Source organism: Oryzias latipes, chromosome 2, assembly GCF_053564925.1.
Source record: "Oryzias latipes strain Hd-rR chromosome 2, Olatipes_Hd-rR_3.1".
NCBI classification, from domain to species: Eukaryota; Metazoa; Chordata; class Actinopteri; order Beloniformes; family Adrianichthyidae; genus Oryzias; species Oryzias latipes.
Genome location: NC_136238.1, coordinates 27,778,499 through 27,799,558, shown reverse-complemented (window position 1 = coordinate 27,799,558; position 21,060 = coordinate 27,778,499). Strand labels below are relative to the sequence as shown.

General features: G+C 43.3%; 2 protein-coding genes across 2 annotated transcripts in view; both read left to right on the top strand.

Annotated features, from left to right (window-relative positions):
* Positions 1 to 21,060, top strand: part of LOC144987094 (uncharacterized) — a 270,314-nt gene that overhangs the window by 92,469 nt on the left and 156,785 nt on the right. The gene's annotated exons all lie outside the window — the stretch shown is intronic.
* LOC144987365 (uncharacterized) lies at positions 8,622 to 16,940 on the top strand. Its single transcript, XM_078936740.1, has one exon. The coding sequence runs from the start codon at positions 13,127 to 13,129 to the stop codon at positions 14,840 to 14,842; it is 1,716 nt and encodes a 571-aa protein (XP_078792866.1). The 5' UTR covers positions 8,622 to 13,126; the 3' UTR covers positions 14,843 to 16,940.

The window sequence follows — 21,060 nt, the reverse complement described above, 5'->3', positions numbered from 1 at the left end:
AAGAACACACATTCAAAGATGGCGGAGCGGGAAAACAATGAGAAGCGCCGGCAGCAAGTTAAAAGACGCGCCGGCAGCATTGAAGCTGCATCACCCGGAGTTGTGTGAGAAAACTGTGGCTGCTGCTGCCTGAAGCCGACACAGCCCGACGCGGATACTTTTTTCCAGACGAAGCTAGCGCCGTCTTCTGAGAGACAGAGCAGCGGCAATAACAAACGGAAAACGGCCCCTGCAGCGCGGTGGAGAACGAGGGATTTGGGTTTTTATTGAATGCAGTAGAGCCACGCTTTGACATTCCCTCTCGGAAATACTGAAAAAAGGATCCCTGTACTCTACGTCCAGACCAGAGCTACGGCTGAGATGGAAACGGAAGAAAGAGAGGCATCCCTGCCCTTAGACCCCCTTCTCCTCAAAGCAGAGGTAGACGAGCGGCGTCTTGATGCTAAATATGTTTATGTTCATGTTTTTCTCTCCAGAAAAACATGAACATAAACATAGATCACATGCAGCTTTTCCCCAAAGGTTTTGTTCACAAAGACGGTAACTTTTAGATGCACTTCAAGTTTTTTATGTATTTTATTTATCCCTGGTAATTTATTTGGAAAGCAGTTTATGTCTTAAAAACTTAAAGGAAAGTTCAATCCTAGCTACTTGATTTTTATTTTTCTGTGAGAATTATATTTTTGTCTACACCACATTTGCACTAAATGGTGTCATTTATTTTTTAACAAAGACACTATAATTTGTTCACAGAATTAATATCTAATTTTCAGTTATTATTTTAAATTAAGCAATGGCTATGGCTTTGTTTTTCAAAATTTAATACCAATGTGTCTGGCAGCTAGTTGACTTATTCATTTTTTATCCTGTTTACAGCAATGTTGTACTAAATAATGACACTGCTGTTGATCACTATTGTTTAAACTGAATTTTACAGATATTTCCAAATGAAAATTGTCATTGTTTGTCAAAGACAGAGTATTACTGATTTCAGCTATGTTACACAAAAGTCTGTTATTCATTACACCAAATAGGACACAAGTTGTTTATTATCATGGTGTTTAAAAAATAAATGGGGAAATATTTTCCAAAAAGCTGTTTTTAGAGTTCTTCTTTCTTAAAGTTTAATATATCGTGAGTTGTTAGAGACGAGATATATCGATTATCGCATTATCGCCATATCGTGATAGTATCATTATCGTGAGCAATGTATCGCAAATGAGGTACCCAGTGATTCCCAGCCCTATTCAACAGTGTTACCAGTCTAAGCGGCTAAGCTGCCTCAGTGCTGCACTCCAGCTCCATGGGATCCGTCCACCTGCATACGCCCTTCTTCATCTTCAACTCCTAAGCAACGATCCCTGGATGAAGAAGTGGTTGTCCGAAGGCCCAGAAGGAGTTCTGATGAGACCCGGAAGCCTCCTGTCCTGAGTCTGTCCAACCGCTTCGCTAGTCTGACCACAGATTCTCCCGCTCCTTCCTCAGCGACTACACCGACACAGACTCCACCGGATTTGGGCTCCACTCTCGATTTCCCCGCTCTCCGGAGAGACGCCACGGTGATCCCGGAGGAAGAAGGAAAAATTGCGGCATGCAGAAACCCAGTTCGAGCCCCCAGGATTACAACTAAAGGCTCATCAGGATCAGACGAGCGTCTGCAGTTGGATTTCCCCGCGTCTTCACGGGCTCCAGCATCTTCCTCCCACCGTCAGATCCTGAAGGAAGCCGTCCGCTTCCATTCCAGCAAGGCTCGTGCCTCGCCGCTGCTGACGTCCCCCGGCCGCCGCTGTCGTCATTTGCCTGTCGGCGCTACACCTCAGCCCGCGTCTTTTGCTCCCCTGTTTGCCCCGTCAACAGCGATAATCGGGGATTCTATAATAAGGAAGGTCCGCTTCTTCAACGCTGTCACTCACTGATTTCCGGGAGCCACGGTTCTGGATATTCTGGAGAAACTCCCAGACCTGCTGCGATCTCTCCCTTCCACAGTCAGGAGGCTGATTTTACACGTCGGTTTTAATGACACCTCCTATAGAGAGTCTGAAACTACTAAAAAGGCGTTCATCAGACTTTTTAATTTTTTAAACTCCTGCCCATCGACTGTTTTTATTTCGGGACCCCTCCCTCTCCCGCGGCCAGGGCCGCTTCAGCAGGCTGCTGAGTCTGAGCACCTGGCTCCAGTCTGTTGCCAACCTGAACAAGTTTGTTTTTATTGACAATTTTAATCTGTTTTGGAACAGAACTTCATTCTATAAATCTGATGGTATTCACCCCAGTCCACTGGGCAGCAATGTTTTAGCGGCCAACATCAGACACTCTGTCCAGACTTCCCCTGCCCCCATCATGCCCACACCTGTCCAAACCTCCTCTTCATCCGTACAGACATCGGCCTGTGGAAGTGACTGACTAGATTTGGTTTCCTCCAACCTCCCCCAACAAACCATCATCACTGCTTTCGTTCCAAGACCTGCTGCCCACCCAGTCTATCCTATTAGGACTATTATTACAGTCAGGTCTTCTGTGAAGGGACATGCGGAGAGAAAAACAAACACTGTCTTCCAGAGGCGCCGGCCAGAGGCGCTGACCACAGTGTGCTCTCCTTTCTCCCCCGCTCTACTCCAGATCCTCTCTGTTCCACTAACTCTACTACAGTCATCCTTGGTCTCCTCAACATCCGCTCGCTCACCAATAAAGGCCAGCTGGTCCAGGACATTCTTGCTGACCGAAAGCTGGACTTTCTATGCCTCACAGAGACTTGGCAGCAACCTGGGGACTTCACTGCAGTCAATGAGGCAACTCCATCTGGATTTGTGTACACCAGTAAGCCGCGCACACATGCACGAGGTGGTGGTGTCCTGATGATCTATCGTGAGCCCCTGGAAAGTCCTTCCTGTCTCTGTTCCTACTTACTGCTCATTTGAATATACTGCATTACTCCTTTCTGGTCCTGCCCCCCACCATAGTTGCTACAGTCTACCGTCCACCCAAATACAACAAGGATTTTCTAAATGACCATTTACATCTCCTGACCCATTTCACTTCACAGTCTCAGAACATTGTTACTCTTGGTGATTTTAATTTCCACATAGATAACTGTAATAATCCTCTTATCAAAGACTTCTTATCCTGTTTAGATAGCCTTGGATTGCAGCAATTTATTCATTTTCCCACTCACTGCAAAGAACACACGCTGGACTTAGTGTGCTGCTCTGGACTTACTCCATCTGATTGCAAACCTCACACACTCCCGTTCACTGACCATAAGCTCATCACCTTTAATCTCCTGCTCACCGTATCCAAACTCAAACGCCCACGCATCATATCATTCCATAAGATACAAGCCATCAACACTGCTAGTTTTTCAGCTGATATCAACAACCTTCCCAGAGTAAATGGGCAACACGGGGCGACAGTGGCTCAGGTGGTTGAGCGGGTCGTCCAATGACTGCAGGGTTGGCGGTTCGATCCCCGCTCCCACCAGCCAAAAAATGTCGTTGTGTCCTTGGGCAAGACACTTCACCCTCCTTGCCTCCAGTGTGGCTCCACTGGTGTGTGAATGTGCATGAATGTCCTGGTGATGGTCAGAGGGGCCGTAGGCGCGAACTGGCAGCCACGCCTCTGTCAGTCTGCCCCAGGGCAGCTGTGGCTACAACAGTAGCTACCATCACCAAGTATAAATGAGGAGTGAATGAATAATGGACACAATGTAAGCGCTTTGAGTGACTTGAAAAGCGCAGATAAATCCAATCCATTAATATTATTATTATTATAAATCCTGATGCCACACCTGACGAGCTGGTTTTGCAGTGTAACAATGACTTGCAGTCACTTCTAAATATTCATGCACTCCTCAAAACAACATCAGTTTCCTTCACCCATTCACACCTGCACTATGTCAGCTCAAAGCTAAAGGCAGACAACTGGAAAGACTTCAAAATAAAACTGGAGTCACAATTCATAAGGACATGTACAAAAACCACATTCTACATACAGAGGATATCTACAATCCATCAGCAGCTCACAAGCCAAGCTGCAGTCTCTGGAGTGGACACCTTCACTCCTCCCTCGGTTCTGACAACCTTTTCAAGATTTTCCCTTCCTTCTGTCCAAACCATTTCTGACCTCATCACCAACTCTAAACCTTCCACCTGTCAACTGGATCCCATTCCTACAGCTCTTGTTAAATTCTTTCTCCTTTCTCTTCTCCCATCAGTAACCAACATTATTCACTCCTCTCTCATGTCTGGTATTGTAGGACTTCTGTATCGTTTCGGTACATAACCTGAAGTGTATTTTTACTGCTTTCCTTTCATAGACATTTATTTAACTGGACGGATCAACTCTAATGTCACCCATAGACCTCTACAGGCTGTTACCTAAATTGTCAGCTGACATTGAACTCTGCCATACTGGATTAAGTAGTTTTTTTACCCTCTTGTTTTTGTTCACACCCGCGGTTTAATAAATGTTAATAAATAAACAAGTAAAAAGTTTTTTTTGTCTAATGTTAATGAAGCTGATGGCCTATGACCACATATGATGTTGTGATTGCATTGTAAGAGCTTTTCTGTTTTTCCCCTTAGTTGAGTTGAACATAACTGTTGTTAACTTCCTAAAACTCAAACCAATCTGTGGAATATGTATCTATTTGCCTTTTGCTATTTGTCTTTAGAAGGTCCGGTAATGTGTTGCTGATGAGGCCAATTACTGTTTTGTCACCTGCAAGCTTAAGGATGTTCTTAGGTCCATGCATGGGTTTGCAGTTGTGATTGATTGGGGTTAGAAGATGCTGGGCAGAGGGAGCTGGTGTTGAGTTAGCCTTGGCTTAGCTCTGAGACCTCACGCCATCTTCACCCACTTCCTCCCGACCAGGTGGAGTTATCAGCCTGTTCTTGTGTCAGTTCTTGTATCAGTTGTTCTTGTCTTTTCAGGGACTGTTCGAAGACTTTCAATAAAACCTTTAAAGATGGAAAAAAAGAAAGGAATTGTTAAAGATATTGGATCTGGGTAAGTGTCTACATCCATTGTTGTGTATTTTTTCATTTTTGGTAAGGATGTGCTGACTAAACATTTTTTTCTATTAAAATTTGTGCAGTTCTTCACTTTCCAATTAACTTGATTTGCAGGCCCGAGCCCGAAGCAAACCTGAAATTTCAATTCATCCCATAGTATTTTTGACAGAAAAAAACCCCGCCAGATTTCTTGAAGGTAAAATAATCTACATATTTTTATGATAATGAAAGTTATTTTCTTTCGAACAGAGAGTGGTCTCTGCAGCTGCGCACGTATAAGCTCGCTGTTGTGGCATAGAGTTCCGCTGGAAGCGCTGCGCATAGGTTCCTCCCTACATGATAAATGCATTTGCACAACGAAATAACGCTGGAACACAGAATAAGAGGCCAGACAAAGAGAGTGAAAGAGAGATCTTGATGCGCACTCGCTTCATTACGCGGGAAATACCGCAGCCGCGGCGGTGCGTGTTTGCCTTTTCAGTTCCCCTGTCTTAAGTTTATCCTTGACTTCTTGCTACTCCATATCGGGGATACCTAAACAAAATAGATGCGGGCGACACGTGCACAGAGCTGCGGGTGGCCAGCGCCCCCCTCTTTCTGCCAGTTGCTGGACCGCAGTGTATGTCAATTAATGGTGGGCTGGTGACTGGTGGGAGGGGGCGGGGTCTACCTGTGTGTGTGTGGGGGAGTGGGTTTGCTGAACGTTCTCCCTCTGAGTAAGAAGCTGGCTGTGCCTTTGGGTTCGTGCGGTAACCGTTCTGACATCCAGGATTAATAAAGAGCTGTTTGACAACCGCCCGCCTAAGGAGCTTCTTTGCAGCCATTACAATATGTTTATTAGAAAAGTCAGCGAGAGAGAAGCCCGACCCGAGCATAATGACTGGCATTTACCCGAATTTCGGGTCGGATCGGGCACTAAAACACTAAAACACAGGCACTAAAACACGGGTCGGGCACTAAAACACGCTACGAATACCCAAGTAGAACACATCTCTCAGCTACGGTGATTCCCTCCATGTGCAATAATGTAAAAGAGAAAGTTATTGAAGGTCTGAGCAGATCTTAAAAAAAATGTGAAAAAAATACATTACAAAAAAATACAATACATCAGTGTGGTGTATGTTCACCTGTTCAGAAATAGTTTAAAACACTTACTTGTTCATGGACATTTCTCTTTTATTGTTTTTATTTGTTTTGTTGTGAACTTGAATGTCATCTTTTGTAAAGAAGACTACACTTACAAAAGAGAAACTGGATGGCAGTTTATTTTTAAATTTTAATTGACTAAAGATTTAAGTTATTGTAACATTATGTTGTTTTAAATTTCACCATGTAGTGTGGTACATTGCAAACAAAGGTCAGATATTCTATTGCATTAAAGTCTAGTTAAAAAATGACAATCTGTGCTTTAAAAGAATAAATGTAAAAATTGAGAACCGAATCAAACTGTGACCTTAGAATCGAAAATGCAATCGAATCCAGGATTTGGAGAATCGTGATGCTCCTAATAATAAACACATTAAACACATTCATCTCTGCTGGTTATTTACTTTTTCTGCTAGTCCTGTGTTCAGACTTACCTTCTTTCTTTCAGATGGTTCTCTCCTTCTCTCCCACCATGCCTTTCACTGTCTCTCGTCAGCTCGCCCTCTAATGCATCTGCTGCACGTGGCTCCCTTTACTCACACACACACAGACGCCCACTTTCAGAAGCACACATCCTCATTCTAAAACAGAAGTTTCCGTTCCGCGAGGAAATACGACAAATTTACTGCCTTCTATTTGTTAATTTCCATTGTATTGATTTCCATTATAAGCTGCATGCGTTCTTGAGTGCGTGGCACGGCCGCCCCCCTAATGATTTTGTGTTGGGGGGGGGGGGTTATTACTGTTCTCCTTCACTCTGTAACACCAATCATGAACACGCACTGTTAGATTTCCATGAATATCACTACATGTTTTGTTTGGGAACTATTTTGTGCAGCGCAAAGTTACGTGTCTGTAGAATCAAGTCTGTTTATTACTGGGCAATATATAATATTCTGAGAAGATGTCTGTACCAGAAAGCACAGGTGAAGCCTCACGTGCAGCTAGAGAGCGGTCCGCTGCAGAAGAATCAACACGCACCCCCAACACACGTGTACGCTCCTTCTTCCTAGGCCTACACAAGACGCTCCGCGCTCACACCCACAGTCAATCTACAACACCTACAGAGTTAGTTCATTAGTTAGATAGGTAGTAGTTAGTTGTTACTGTTATTTGTTAATAAAGAATAGTACGTTGTAATTAGGGATGGGTACAGAGCCCCGGTATTGAACAAGCCCCGGTGCCACATTCTTCAAGACCGCAGTATCGTTAAGATCTGACCTCAACGGTTCTGCTATCGGTATTGTAGAAGACGCATTTTTTTTGTGTCCCACAAAATATAAACATTATCTATCATTGTTAACTCATCAAGTCAGTCAATTGTCCGTTAATTAATGATGACATTAATTTCGCAATTCTCGCTGGAGAGGTCTGTCTGGCTATTTGCGTGCGGGGGTTGGGGGGGGGGGGGGGGGGGGGGTTGGGCTGTTGTTCAGACAGTACGCGCCGCGTGCACACACACAAGACAAGGCAGCGCACACACAGTCAGTGGTGATCTTGTAGGGGACACGTGAGCGCCTCCCCAAAAAAATCCTTTTATCCCCCTATATACCCATTTCCGTGTAAAATTAATGAAGTTTGCGTCAAGGAGCCCCTACCATCCTGTCACCTTGCTGCTACGATGACCGTATGTTGTGCTGTCTGTGGTGGTGGGTGCTCGCGGAGCAAACAATGAACAGGTAGAAAGGCGGGCCTTAGACTCGCCGCTTATGGTTCCAGATCCGCAACAAGCTGACAGCTGCTTCCTAAAACTTAAAAATAATTATTACCTAACAATAGTTGTCATCCATAAAATTGATATAATTAATTGGGTTCACTGGATTTAAAGAAAAATAAATAAATTGAAATGAGTCTGCACTAAAGTGAATTTATTTCCATCATCTCACTTAACTTAACTCTGGGTATTTGACAGACAGAAAAGTCTATTCAAGGTTGAGGAAAATAGACAAAAGATCAAGGAAACATCACGCTCATAAAGAATAAAAATAATTAAATAAATATCCTTTCTGGAACATTCTCATGTATAAAGTAAAATTTTTGTAGAAAAAACAATGTTAATGTGATTAACAGATAATAAGAAAACAACAGTGGACCAGATTTTTTACCAAGCAGAGAGCTGCTGTCACTGCAGACCCACGTTAAATTTACGCACCCTTTGCCTAAGACTGCTGCTACTGCAACTAAAATCCTTTTATCCACCTAGACTAAGACCACCCATTTCCGCGTAAAATGAGTTAAATTTTCGTCAGGGCGCCCCCACTATCCTGTCACCTTGCTGCTACAATGACCATATGATGCGGGAAACAGGCGGGGGCGGGGCTTAGACTCATCCGCTTATGATTCCAGACCCGCAATATACTAACAGCTGCTTCCTATTAAAACATAGTTGTCATCCATAAAATTAAAATAATGTATTGGGTTTTCTGGATTTAAAGACAAAGGAGTCTGCATGAAAGTGAATTTGTTTCCATCATCTCACTCATCTTAACTCTGTGTGTTTGACAGACAGAAAAGTCTATTCAATGTTATAGAAAATGGACAAAAGATCAAAGGAAACATCACTCTCATAAAGAATACAAATAAGTAAATAAATATATTGACAGCATTTTTAATCAATACAAGTATTGCCAAATTGGGGAGCCGGTTTAGCTCGTGCTGGTTTGCGGCGCCTTCCGTTCGTGAAACCAGGGTTCGACTCCGGGCTGCTCCCTGTTCCCTTCTCTACCTCTGCCGGTTCCAAGCCCGGTTTGAGAAGGTTGCGTCAGGAAGGGCATCCGGCGTAAAACATTGCCAAATCTACCATGCGACTCGTTCGCTGTGGCGACCCCTGATGGGAGAAGCCGAAAGTGGAAGAAGAGACAAGTATTGCCAAATTAACTATCACTATATATCGGCAAAAACCTTTTTTCTAACACCCCTAGTGTAGCGGCTCCCTGTGCTTTCATCTCAGTGGGAAACTGATCCAAATGGCTCTTAGAGAGGTTCAGGTTGCCGACTCTGGTCTAGCACATCAACGTTGCATTCCATGTTTTTATTGGAACATTGCTGTATGTGAGAACTGTTGGCGCCTCGCGGTTCATCCATTTTATGCATCAGCAGCCTGATTCCTCGTGATCCTTCCGGTTTTTTGTTTTTGCACTTGGCTGACCAGGCCATCTCCATGATTAATTCCAACAGACACAGACGCAATGCATGGCTGGGGGAGGCTAATATTGCTGATGTTCTCACTGTTTGGCCTCACCATCCCTCCCAGTGGCATCTTTTGGCTTTAGGTGGCACTCAAAGTGTTTTGTATCAGTTTAGTTTTCGGCTGTCATATCAGTCATGTTTTCGACTACATTTGTCAGACTCTGCTGGGTTGGTGTAATCCTATGGGTTCCCCTTTGTTTTGCATCTTCTTGATGGGCCTCTGTGTTCCTGTTGTTCTGGATGTTTCTGTCTTGTTTTTGGTCTCTAATTCTCGATTCTTTGAGTGGTTTTGTTATGACGATGACTGTTTGGATTTTTGGTCTCCCTCCACTTGTTTTCTGATAGTCAATCCTCTCCCGTCATAATTCCGCTGAGACTTTGAGGGCTGCGTCACTTCTCACGGTTTGCGCAGCTGCGCTGTGTCCTGCGCGTCTGTTCCTCATCCAGTAATTATGAAAAAGAAAGTTTTTACGTGTCTGCTGCAGCTAATCATATATCGGCGTGAGATGGATAATGCACTGTAGGCAGGGGGGGGGGGGCCTTCTGCCCTGCATTAAAGATGTGTTCTATAAAATGTTCTGTGGCTGACCATCCAAAAAAGGAATTCTTATGCAAACTCTTTTGTAATGTTATGTAAACTCTTAAATAAGGTTCTATAGCTAACACCAAAAAGGAGAATATCGTGACATGTTTATGGTGTTTGTATGACTGGCCCCCAGAAGGAATGTTTAATATAAAGTTTCTCTCCGTAAAAGGGAGTGCTCTGTAGAAGGCATTCTGACATGTTTATGATTAGCCTACATCCAGGGTGAGCTTGCGGGGAGGGACTGGCCATCCATCCCTGCAGGCTGACCTTTGCATCAAAGAATATATAAGATAGGTAATCGTAATTTGACTCAGAGTCTCCTCGGGGTTACGTACGAACGCCCAGCCGGAGTTTGTTTCAAACCTCTATCGGGACTGTTGGCTCTCCAGTCCGTGTGTCACGGTAGGGGCAAATGAATCTTTTCTGTTGAAACTACATGGCTTAAACTCCTGTGTTATGTTGTATGACTGTTTTCAAGTGGGGAAGAAAAAGATACATTTAATTCTGGCTTGCAGTCTTTGAGTCATTTGTTTCTGCTCAGTGCCCACCTCCCTCAAACCTGCCAAAAATTATTTCATAAAACACGGCGTTACCTTTTCACCAGTACAGAGTTCCCTCGTTTATTGCAGGAGTTTCGTTCTAAAAATAACCATGATCGCTGAAATCCAAGGAGTCTGATTCCAGAATTTTATGGCAGTAAAACTCCTCACTGCCTAAATACACTTTTCTCAGACATACATGAACATTTTTTTCCTTTTCTCTTGTTTGAAATCTCAAACTTTTATGGATCTGATGGATCAAAGATTTCTGTAGATCTTAAGAGCTCCGCGTTTCTGTACAGTAGACACGGCACGGACTGAGGAGATTGATTGACGTGGTCTCCAGCCAACCAAGACAGAGAGCAGGGTGCTGTATAAAAAAAGCGGCATAATTGATCTTAAAGAATGAGCTAAACTGGTAAAGAGGAACTGCGTCGTAGAAAGGGAAGACTGTCTTCTGTTATGTTTGACAGAGATTTTAGAGGGTTTCAGGTTGGAGCGCAGACTGCAGAAGGGGGGGGGATAAAATCTCACGTCTTGATCATGTAGGCAGATAAAAAAAAAAAAAAAACACGGGTCTCTGATATTGTTCAGTGGACCTTACCAAACATGGAGGCGGGGTGGATCCAGATCGCGGGTCGTAGTTTGACCAACCCTTAACTAGTGTGAAATATTTCATTCAAACGCAAAATATTAGTGCAAAGGTGAGCTAACACCTGTGCTCAAGTGAGTGTTTATGTTCCTCTAAAAATCTATAATGGAAGGTGAAAAGAAGGAGGGAGAGTGCCCTGCCATCCCTACACCAAGACCCCTGGCACAGCAGCTTTGGCAACCAGAGCTCCCCAGAGCCCGCACGGCAGAAGATGGAGTGCAACCGCCCCCCAGGCGATTGCATCCGCCACCCAGGCCAGGGCCAGCAGGAGCACCCACAGAGCCCCCAAAGCCAGAGAGTAGGGAGGCATGGGGGGGGGGGGGGGTGCAGAGAGTGCAGCTCCAGCTCAACCAGGAGAGCAGCCCCCCGCCACGCAGCGAGGACCCAACGCAGGGCCCCGCCCCAGAAGATTGCCCACAGCCCCAGACGAGCACGTCATCATCACCCCAAGAGTTCTGGGCATCCCCCTGCCCGAACCCCAGGTACGAGCCAGGGCCCCCCAAGGGAGACCCGCCCCATGCTCCATGCAGCCACCCACCCGGCCCACGGTTGGCCCATGAAGGAGCAAGGCAAGGGGCCAGCTGCCCCCGCCCAGGAGAAAGACATCCAGGAGAAGAGGGGTCAACACTAGGGGTGTTGTAAACATGGCTCGTCCACATTTGGAAATTTGGCGAGGCCCAACGCTTGGGGGCAAGGACCAGAACCCACAACACAGGGACGCGGACACCCCCCCGGCTCAGCTGTGATGTGATCCCTTGCCCTGAGCTTTCTTGGCCTTCCTCTTGAGATTCCTCTTGGCCTTGCCAAAAAGCTCAGGGATCCCTCTCCCTTCGTGGAGAGAGGGCCGCCGGGCTCAGGAAGCCAGCACCCAGGGAACACGGCCGCCATCGCCAAGGGCCCAGTACCCCTTACCAGGGATGGGGTAGGGGACAGATGGTCCAAGGTCCCACCTTCCTTGTGAAATGCGTGCATGTGTGTGCGTTTATGTTGGAATGTATATTTGGAGGAGTAAAGGGTGTGTGTACTAAGGGGGTGCAGTCAAAATTGGCGGGTAGGGCACTAAGGGGACGTCTCCTGATTACTCACAGTGATGTCCCATCACCCTCCCCACCAAGGGCCCTAAATGTCTACAGTGCAGTTACAATTGGCAGGTAGGGCGCTAAAGGACATCTGCTGCTTGATGGCAGTGATGTCCAAGCACCCTCCTTACTAAGGGCCCTACATGTCTACGGTGCAAATAAAACCGAGAGGGGGGGGGGCTATTACATACGGCAACCACGGTAGGGGGACCACTGCCAAGTAGATCCTCCCCCAAGGTGCAAGGCAGGCTAACCCCCCCCCCATCACCCTGATAAGAGATTATATGAGGAAGAGAGTAAGTTGGGGACAGTTGGTAGACTCCCCCACCCCCAAAAGCGTAGCACCCAGGGCCCCATCTCACCAGGCGCCGACCCCCCAGGCCCGCCACCACCCACCCCAAGAGGAGCCGGAAAGCGCGCCCCACACACACACACACAATCCCCCCCGGAGCAAGTCCAGGTTCCAGCCCCTGGGAGAACTCAGGTCAGGCCTCAACAGGACCGAGACAGCCACAACCAGCCGGTCAACGGAGACACCGACCTGTCAAACCTCCAAGGTCCCTTACCGACCCTATACCCTCTACCTCCTCCAGAAGTCCCCCTCAGGACAGGGCCAACAAAGCCCCCCCAGCCCCCGCAGACCTGGTGGATGTCACCCAGAGCAATCACGGGCCCCAAGAGGGTTGCCCCGCCCCGTCCCAGAGCCAGGGAAGGAGTGATCCCAGCCCCAGGTGTGGATGGGCAGCCCATCCAGCGCCCCTGGAATGAACAGTTTTTCATATTTTATATTTAAAGATTTAAACTATAAGATTTCTGACTGAGCAGATTTTGACTTACATTGGTGTTTGTCAATGCACAAACTAGTTTAAAAGTATAAAAGGGCTTTTTCTTGTGTTTGTATTCTTGCAGTTCTCCCCCAGCATTGGATGACTGAAGAGGAAGATCTCTGCAACCAGCAGAGGAACTTAAGAGTGCAACAGAAGGTACCAGAACCTGCTCAAAGTGAAGAGCAACAGAAGGAACCAGATCCTTCACTGATTAAAGAGGTACAGGAGAAACCAGAACCTCCACAGATTAAAGAGGAACCAGGGAAAGTCTTCATCAGTCAGGAAGAAGATCAGCTTGATCTGAAGCAGGAGACTGATACCTTGATGGAGATTCCTACTTATGAGGAAAATGAGAACAATAAAGCAGATCTAAAAAATCAGCAGAAGAACTTCAGAGTGGATCATGAGGAACCAGAACCTCCACAAACCAAAGAGGAACAAGGGGAGCAACAACTTCAACAGATTAAAGAGGAACCAGAACCACCACAGATTAAAGAGGAGCCAGGGGAACTCTGCATCAGTCAGGATGAAGATCAGCTTGATCTGAAGCAGGAGACTGATACCTTGATGGAGATTCCTACTTATGAGGAAGATGAGAACAGTGAAGCAGATCTAAACAATCAGCAGAGCTTTAATGTAACTAATAATCAGGATGAAGAAGGAAACCAACATGAAGAATCAACATCAACTACAGATGAAAAGACAGAATCCACATCAACTACAAATGAAGAGACAGACCCGAAGAACAGAGATCAGAGGAAGAGAAGAGACAGAAGTCATGTCCAAAATGGGTATGATGAAAGATATTGTGCATGTAAAAAATGTGGTAAAAGGTTTAGTGGGCAGTCTCAGTTGAAATTTCACATGAAAACTCATACAGGAAAGAAAACATTTTCTTGTAAAAACTGTGAAAAAAGTTTTAGTTATAAATCTAATCTCAAAAAACACAGGACAACTCATACAGGCGAAAAGCCCTTTATGTGTAAAGAATGTGATGCAAGTTTTAGTCAAATGTCTAGTCTAAAAACACACATGAGCATGCACACAGGAAAAAGGCTTTTTTCATGCGAAGAATGTGATTCAAGTTTTCGTCATGTGGCTAGTCTTAAAATACACATGAGAACTCACACAGGGGAGAAGCCTTTTTCTTGTAAAGTATGTACAAAAAGTTTTGGTCAAATATCTCATCTCAAAGCACACATGAGAACTCACACAGGAGAAAAGCCTTTTTTTTGTAAAGAATGTGATAAAAGTTTTAGTGAAAAATCAAAACTTAAAATACACATGAGAACACACACAGGGGAGAAGCCTTTTTCTTGTAAAGTATGTACAAAAAGTTTTGGTCAAATAACTCATCTCAAAGCACACATGAGAACTCACACAGGAGAAAAGCCTTTTTCTTGTAAAGGATGTGATACAAGTTTTAGTCGTATAGATCATCTCAAAACACACATGAGAACTCACACAGGAGAAAAGCCTTTTACTTGTAAAGAATGTGATACAAGTTTTCGTCAGGTGGCTAGTCTTAAAATACATATGAGAACTCACACAGGAGAAAAGCCTTTTTCTTGTAAAGAATGTGATAAAAGTTTTAGTGAAAAATCAAAACTCAAAATACACATGAGAACTCACACAGGAGAAAAGCCTTTTACTTGTAAAGGATGTGATACAAGTTTTAGTCAAATATCTAATCTCAAAACACACATGAGAACTCACACAGGAGAAAAGCCTTTCCCTTGCAAGAATTGTGATGCCAGTTTTAGTCGAATATCTATTCTAAATACACACATGAAAACTCATATAAGTGAGAGATAGTTTTTATGGCTGATAAATGGCGGTCATAAATGCCATTTAGTAAAATACATTAGAAAACAGAAGAGAAGAAGAAGAAGAGAATGAGAAGCTTTTCTTTTGTAACAAAAAAAAATAGATAAAGGATTTATAGAAAAATCTCAACTTCAAAAACAGAAAAACATAGAGCAGAAAACTTGTACAGTATATGGGAAAATATTGTGAAAATGCCATTTAGTCTTTTTTTTTCTTTTTCGTTTTTAGAAGAAAGAACTTTTTTTTTATATACTAAAAAGGAAATGTTGGAATATTTCAAGCCTTAGTTTAATTTAGTGAATTTATTGTATAGGTTTAAATAAAACAATGTTCTTTGTCCGGGAAAAAAAAGAACATTATAACAAATGTTTATGTCAAAAACATTTAGTGATCATGTTTAACCCTTGTGCTATCTTAGGCATTTTGCCGTTGGGAGTTGGGTCATCTAGACCCACTAGACAGTGCGCTGAACCATTTTTCTTCAATGATTTGTGAACCTCACTGGTGTCCATGGATTACATGAAATCTTTCCACCTTAATCCACCTTTGTCATGGTAGGGAGAACACGTCAATGTAAGGGTGGGGTCATAGGATAGCACAAGCAATAAATCTTTTTCAGTGACTATGATGTTACTGTTTGATCAACCAGTAAAGTTCCCTGAGCTGAATCCAATGAATAAAATCTATGATCTGTTAAGAAGAGGAAGATGAAACACCAGGCCTAATGATAAAGACGACTTGAAGTCTGCTGTTAAATCAGCCTGAGCTTTCATTACATGTGCGCCCCCCCAATCTGGTGGCCTCAATGACACAGAGCATTGATGTAGTAATTCAGTTCAAAGGAGGCATTAACTGCATTTTGTCCTGCCATTGTTTTTTTATTATTTTAGACAAAACTTATTTAGTTGACCATTGTTGTAGTTTCTGCTAAGACAATGTTTATGTTGTCAAAGTGTGTACATTATTATGAAAATGTTTTGTAAAAGTCTTTGATTTTTTGTCATATTTTCATTGTTGTTTTAGACTAAAAGAAGGGACTTCAGTTTTTAATTTGTCAAGGCATGTGAGCTAGTAACCATTGAGTGAAAACAGATTTTCTTTTAAATCCACTAACTAATGGAATCACCATGAATCAGCAAATTCTGCAGCGCAGAATTCAAGCGCTGCTTCAATATGCAATGTTTTAAAACATAAAGTGTTGCAGAACTTTGAGGATGGAAAAACTGTGGAGAACATTTTCATGTGAATCATCTTCTAAGCTATTTGTTCCCTTTTGGGGTCATGAAGGCAGGGGACATCCTGCATCCAGTCTGTCACAGGGCCCATGCACTCTCACATTCACATCTAGGGACAATTTAGACCAACCAATAGATCTATGAAGCATGTTTGGGATGGAAGCTGGAGTCCCCAGAGGAAACCCACTCATGCACAGGGGCAAACATGCAAACTCTACTGTTTTCAGATCCTCTAACCAGGACTGGAACCGAGGGCCTTCTTGCTTTAAGGCAAGAGTGCTAACCACTGTACCACCGTGCAACCCGACAACAATTATGTTTATGTTTGTTGTTTATGTTACTGCTGAACGTAACCAGAATGTTGACGGAAACTTGATTAAAGTAACAAACCCCATTTCTTTCTTTCTATATAAATCTTTGTGTTTGTATCACTTTTGTTGATTTTGATCTTCGGTTCTAAATGATGCTGATTTATTTCATATAATTTAAACTTTTTTAAACATCCTGTAAAAATACACACCTATAGTGACTGTACAAATATATTCTATTAAAAACCAAGAATCGTGGTTCGATCTGTGAGCCATTGAGCTAGATTCATGAATTGAATCGGATCGCCACCTAAGGAACGATCCACAGTCTTAGTAGAACCGCATCTCTACCATTTAGTGAGGAAAGGATTTTCCTAAAAATGTATGAAGGAAGATGCGGATAAAGAACCAGACTGGTGTTTGTGTCTGGTGTTCTTTTGATTCATGTTTTCTAGTAGACATTAGAGCTGTTCCTCTGTTCTTTTTGGTTCTCAGTGTTCTGTTCCAATCTTACTGTGAAGAATAAAGTGGACGTGAACATCAGTCAGAAGTGTGGAGTCTTTCCCACAGTCTGGGTTTCTGCTGTTTGTTGGTTCTCTGCTTGTTTCCAAAGCTGGACTCTGTTCCAAAAAAGTTCAAGGGTAAATTAATTAATGTTCTACACTATTGGTTCCAAATTTGCATGGGACTTTAAATATGAAGGACTGCATTCACTGTGAAACACGTATTTATTCAAAGACGTGAGCATAAAATGACTTAAGGAGAATAAATGTTAAAACTTTTAGACTAAATGGAGACTGAAGCATTTTTCTTTTTAATATCTGTGAAAAAATATCACATATCTAAAAATCAGAATCACACTCCAGAACAACAGTTTTTCCTGTTTTTATTGGACTAATGTTCACCATCTGCTGAGCAGAAATATCTAATGTTGAGCTGAACTGTTTACTTTCTTTCACAAGTTTGTTCATAAAACACAATTTGTGTGCAGTAAAGACAGCCGTTATAAAGCCTTATATATCTTATAACAGGTTTAATAGTATAAAATATAACCAGTGTGTTTGTGACTGAAAGATAGAATGATGAGAGAAACACCTCTGCTGTTTGGACACTTTGACCAGCAGAGGGCAGCAGAACTTTCAACAACTCTGGATCTGATCCCACGAAAACAATCCATGGATGATCAGATTTCAGAAGATTTGAAGGATCAAAGACAAAGATGTTCTGAAGAGAAGATGTGAGAAGAAAGTCCAGAATGAATCCACTCTGACTTCTCCTCATGTCTCTGAAGCTTGTGTCTTTATGTTTTCACCTCACAGTTTCTTCTGGATTCCATGTGGATCAATAATATTGATCATGTTCTGTTGTCATTTTCCATCAGAACTTCAGGCTTTTCTCTGCTGATGATCTCTGAGCTGAACTTCTTGGAGGAATTCCTGAATCTGGGATTTGGAGCAAACAGTCAGAACAAAGGAGGTTTCCATTTCTTCTAAGCTCTGCCAGAAGAAAAGAGCTGAAGCTTGAAGCTGAAGCAGCATTTGCTCAGAGAATCTGTCCTCCAGACCAACAAGTCCCACCACAGCCTTGAAGACGTTTCCAGAAGCAGCAGCAGACTGTGTTCCCATGACGATGCTGAAGTCAGCTGCTGCTCTGCAGGAGAAAGTCTGCAGCTCCTCAGTCAGGAAGCTCTTTCAAGCTCGTGCACATCTGTCAGTGCAGCAGCAGAAAGCCTGTTTCCCTGCAGGAAGTCTGAGACTTTTCAAAGTAAGAGCCTCATGTTGGCAGAGATGGGTTGGATTCTTTGATGCTCCAGTGTCTTTTGGATTCAGGATGAGTTCATGGAGATCTAGAAATCCCACCATGATGATCATCCTTGAGGAATTTCAAAATAAAAGACTTACAAACACCACAACCCTAACGGAGCTCACAGGTGGAAGCCGGGGAGGAGGGTGGGGCAAAGAACGCAATGCTGCAGTAAAGAAGGATGAACAACTTGCACACCTGGACTTAAATAGGATGCTGCACAGGTGAGTTGATTAACTGACCCGCCCTAGGGGAGTGGCCTAAGTAAAGCCTGCCTGAGTTGCCTGCCCGAAATGCTCCTAAGGTCGCTCCCTTTCCACAGTGGACCGTCACCACACACTTTACAAGACAGTTTTTCACAACTTTTCTGACAACAAATCCTGAAATTGTTCCATTCAAGGAAACATTGACTAATATTTGTATTGATGCTGTTTTCCATCTGTGTTTTCAAACCTGCATCTAGAATTAGCTCATGTTTATTGATTCACTTTCTTTGGAAGTTTGGCTTCTCTGATGAACCACCAGAGGGCGACAGAGAACTGTTGAGATTATTAACACAACATTCAAATATTTCTATTCTATTTTACATAGAAATACATTAGGTGTTTTACTTTTTGATATTTTCCCTAATTTATTTTAAAGAAAATATCGTCTAACTGTAAACTCCAATTCGAACATGCTGACAAAACAAGGACAGATTTCCTAGAGATCTCCTAATTCTGCTTCCATGTGATCACATGAAAACAGTCCAATGTTTTGGATTCTTCTTCTTCTATATCATTGACATTAAAGCTGCAGCTCTGTCACCAGGAAACAACATGTGACAGGTCCCAGTTTTTGGTGGAACACCGTCTCTGTGATGCTACAGACGCTGCTAAAACACAGTGGATTTCATTCTGTTCTATGTAGAAAAGACTGTTTGATTCATGTCTGATGAATTCATCTTGGAGTATTTATCCTCCACGTCTAGAAGTCCGCTCCGTGAAAATCCTGTCCGACTTTAAAGCGGTCCGTGTTTCCATGGTGACAGAGGGAACAGCTGGTTAGCATCTTTCTAACTTGACTGAACTGAGGGTTGGGGCTTCCAGCACAGAACCAACCTGAGAGCAAATGAACATTCAAATCCTCCACAAGCTAAACCCCATCAGCGTTGGATTGCTGCTGACAGACAGACTTCATTGATGGCATCTTCCGTTCTGGACCTGACGTTTAGCACACCATAGCTGGATTCCAGAGCGCTTTATCAAAGCGCCTTAAGCCCGTTTGGACTCTGGCGCTCCACGCGCTGATGAATAGTGGCGTTTGGAGGAAGTGCGGCTGCGCAGTCCGTCACTGAACACCGTCACTGCCTGGAGCTCTTTCTGGGTCCTAGTGCCCTAAAGGTTACAGCTCCTGGTTCCACAAGAAAAAAGTCCATTCTAGAGGCCATTCTGACGTCATCATCATCAAAGACAGCGTTACCTAGCAACCATACCAAGACCATAGCAGCTACAGAGGGAAACACAACAAACCATCAACGGCGGTTAAAGCAGTCAGACGTTTGTTCTGCAGCTCAGCAAAAATCTCTGCTTTAGGTTTTGGGGAGAAAAACAAAGGAAAACACACGGAGAAGGATTCTGCAAAGGAAATCCCAAGTTCTATTGGTAAGTCAGCGTCCTGGAAACATGCTTTGTTGGTTCTGAAGTGGCATGAATGCAGACTTAGATTGGTTTGTTTCCTTGGATTCTTCAGATGGATTCAAGCTGTAAATGTTGTCAGCATAAAGCAAGTTTGGACTAAATTAAAGCAGAAAGTGGCTTTGAAGATGGACAGGAGAAATGAGGGCTTTTTTCAGGAATTCTTGGAAGAGGAGGACTTCTCCAAACAACCAGAATCTAGGAGGAGGTTTTTTCAGCATTGAGATCAGGATTTAGCATGAGCTTCAATCCCATTTTTGTTCAATCCAAATGTTTACCGTCATATTCAGGAGTTCAACTCTGAAAGCCACCATGACATCATAGACATTAAAGACCCTGTTACCTAGCAACCAAACACAACAAACTGTAGACTATTCAAACTGGACATTTTGGGGCAACAATTCTTTTCTAACTCAAGTTTTTATGAAAAATCCAAATGATGGAAACAGATTGTGTAAAGGAAATGAGGATCTATTGGTGAGTCACAGTCCTGGAAACATGAGTTGTGCTCTGATGAAGACGCCTGATCCAAATGTGGATTTTTGAAATGTTCTTCATGAGATTCAAACTGATTGAAGCTTTGAATTAAAGGTGTCAACACATTTCTGCATTGGATTCATTCTGTTTCAGTGTCTAAGGTTGGTTTTGTGGCAGAAACCAAGTTTTTGTTGAACAGTAGCGTTTGAAAAAGCAGAAAGTGGCTTTGAAGATGGTCAGGAGAACTTCTTTGAAGAGGAGGACTTCTCCAAACAACCACAACCTTAGAGGAAGTTTTCTGAGCATTCATAGAATGCTTTTACAATGACTCATCATTTTCCACAAGAAGCTAATGAGTTTTTCCAAATGCATGCTGGATATTCATAGTTCTAGCTTGGAAAGCACTTTGTGGGATTTCCCTGGAAAACCTGCTTTATCAATCATTTTGGTCTCTTTTTCTTCTTCTAAGTTCCAGCTTGGTGAGTGTGCAGGTCGCCATGGCAACCAGTGTCCAGGTCAAAGGGAGGACCACGGCCATCCAGTCTCCAGGCTTTTGGATTGATTTGGATTTGATAAACATTTGTTTCCCACATTTTAATAGTAGAATTCAACACGGGACATATAGTGGATTGTAAGAATAGGAACAAAAACAGCAACAACAAAATAATCCTCCTCCCCTTAAAACATGCATTTGACTCTGAACAAGT

What these genes read in the sequence shown, in the direction of transcription:
- LOC144987365 (XM_078936740.1), top strand. Translation starts at nt 13,127, where the DNA reads ATGACTGAAGAGGAAGATCTCTGCAACCAGCAGAGGAACTTAAGAGTG.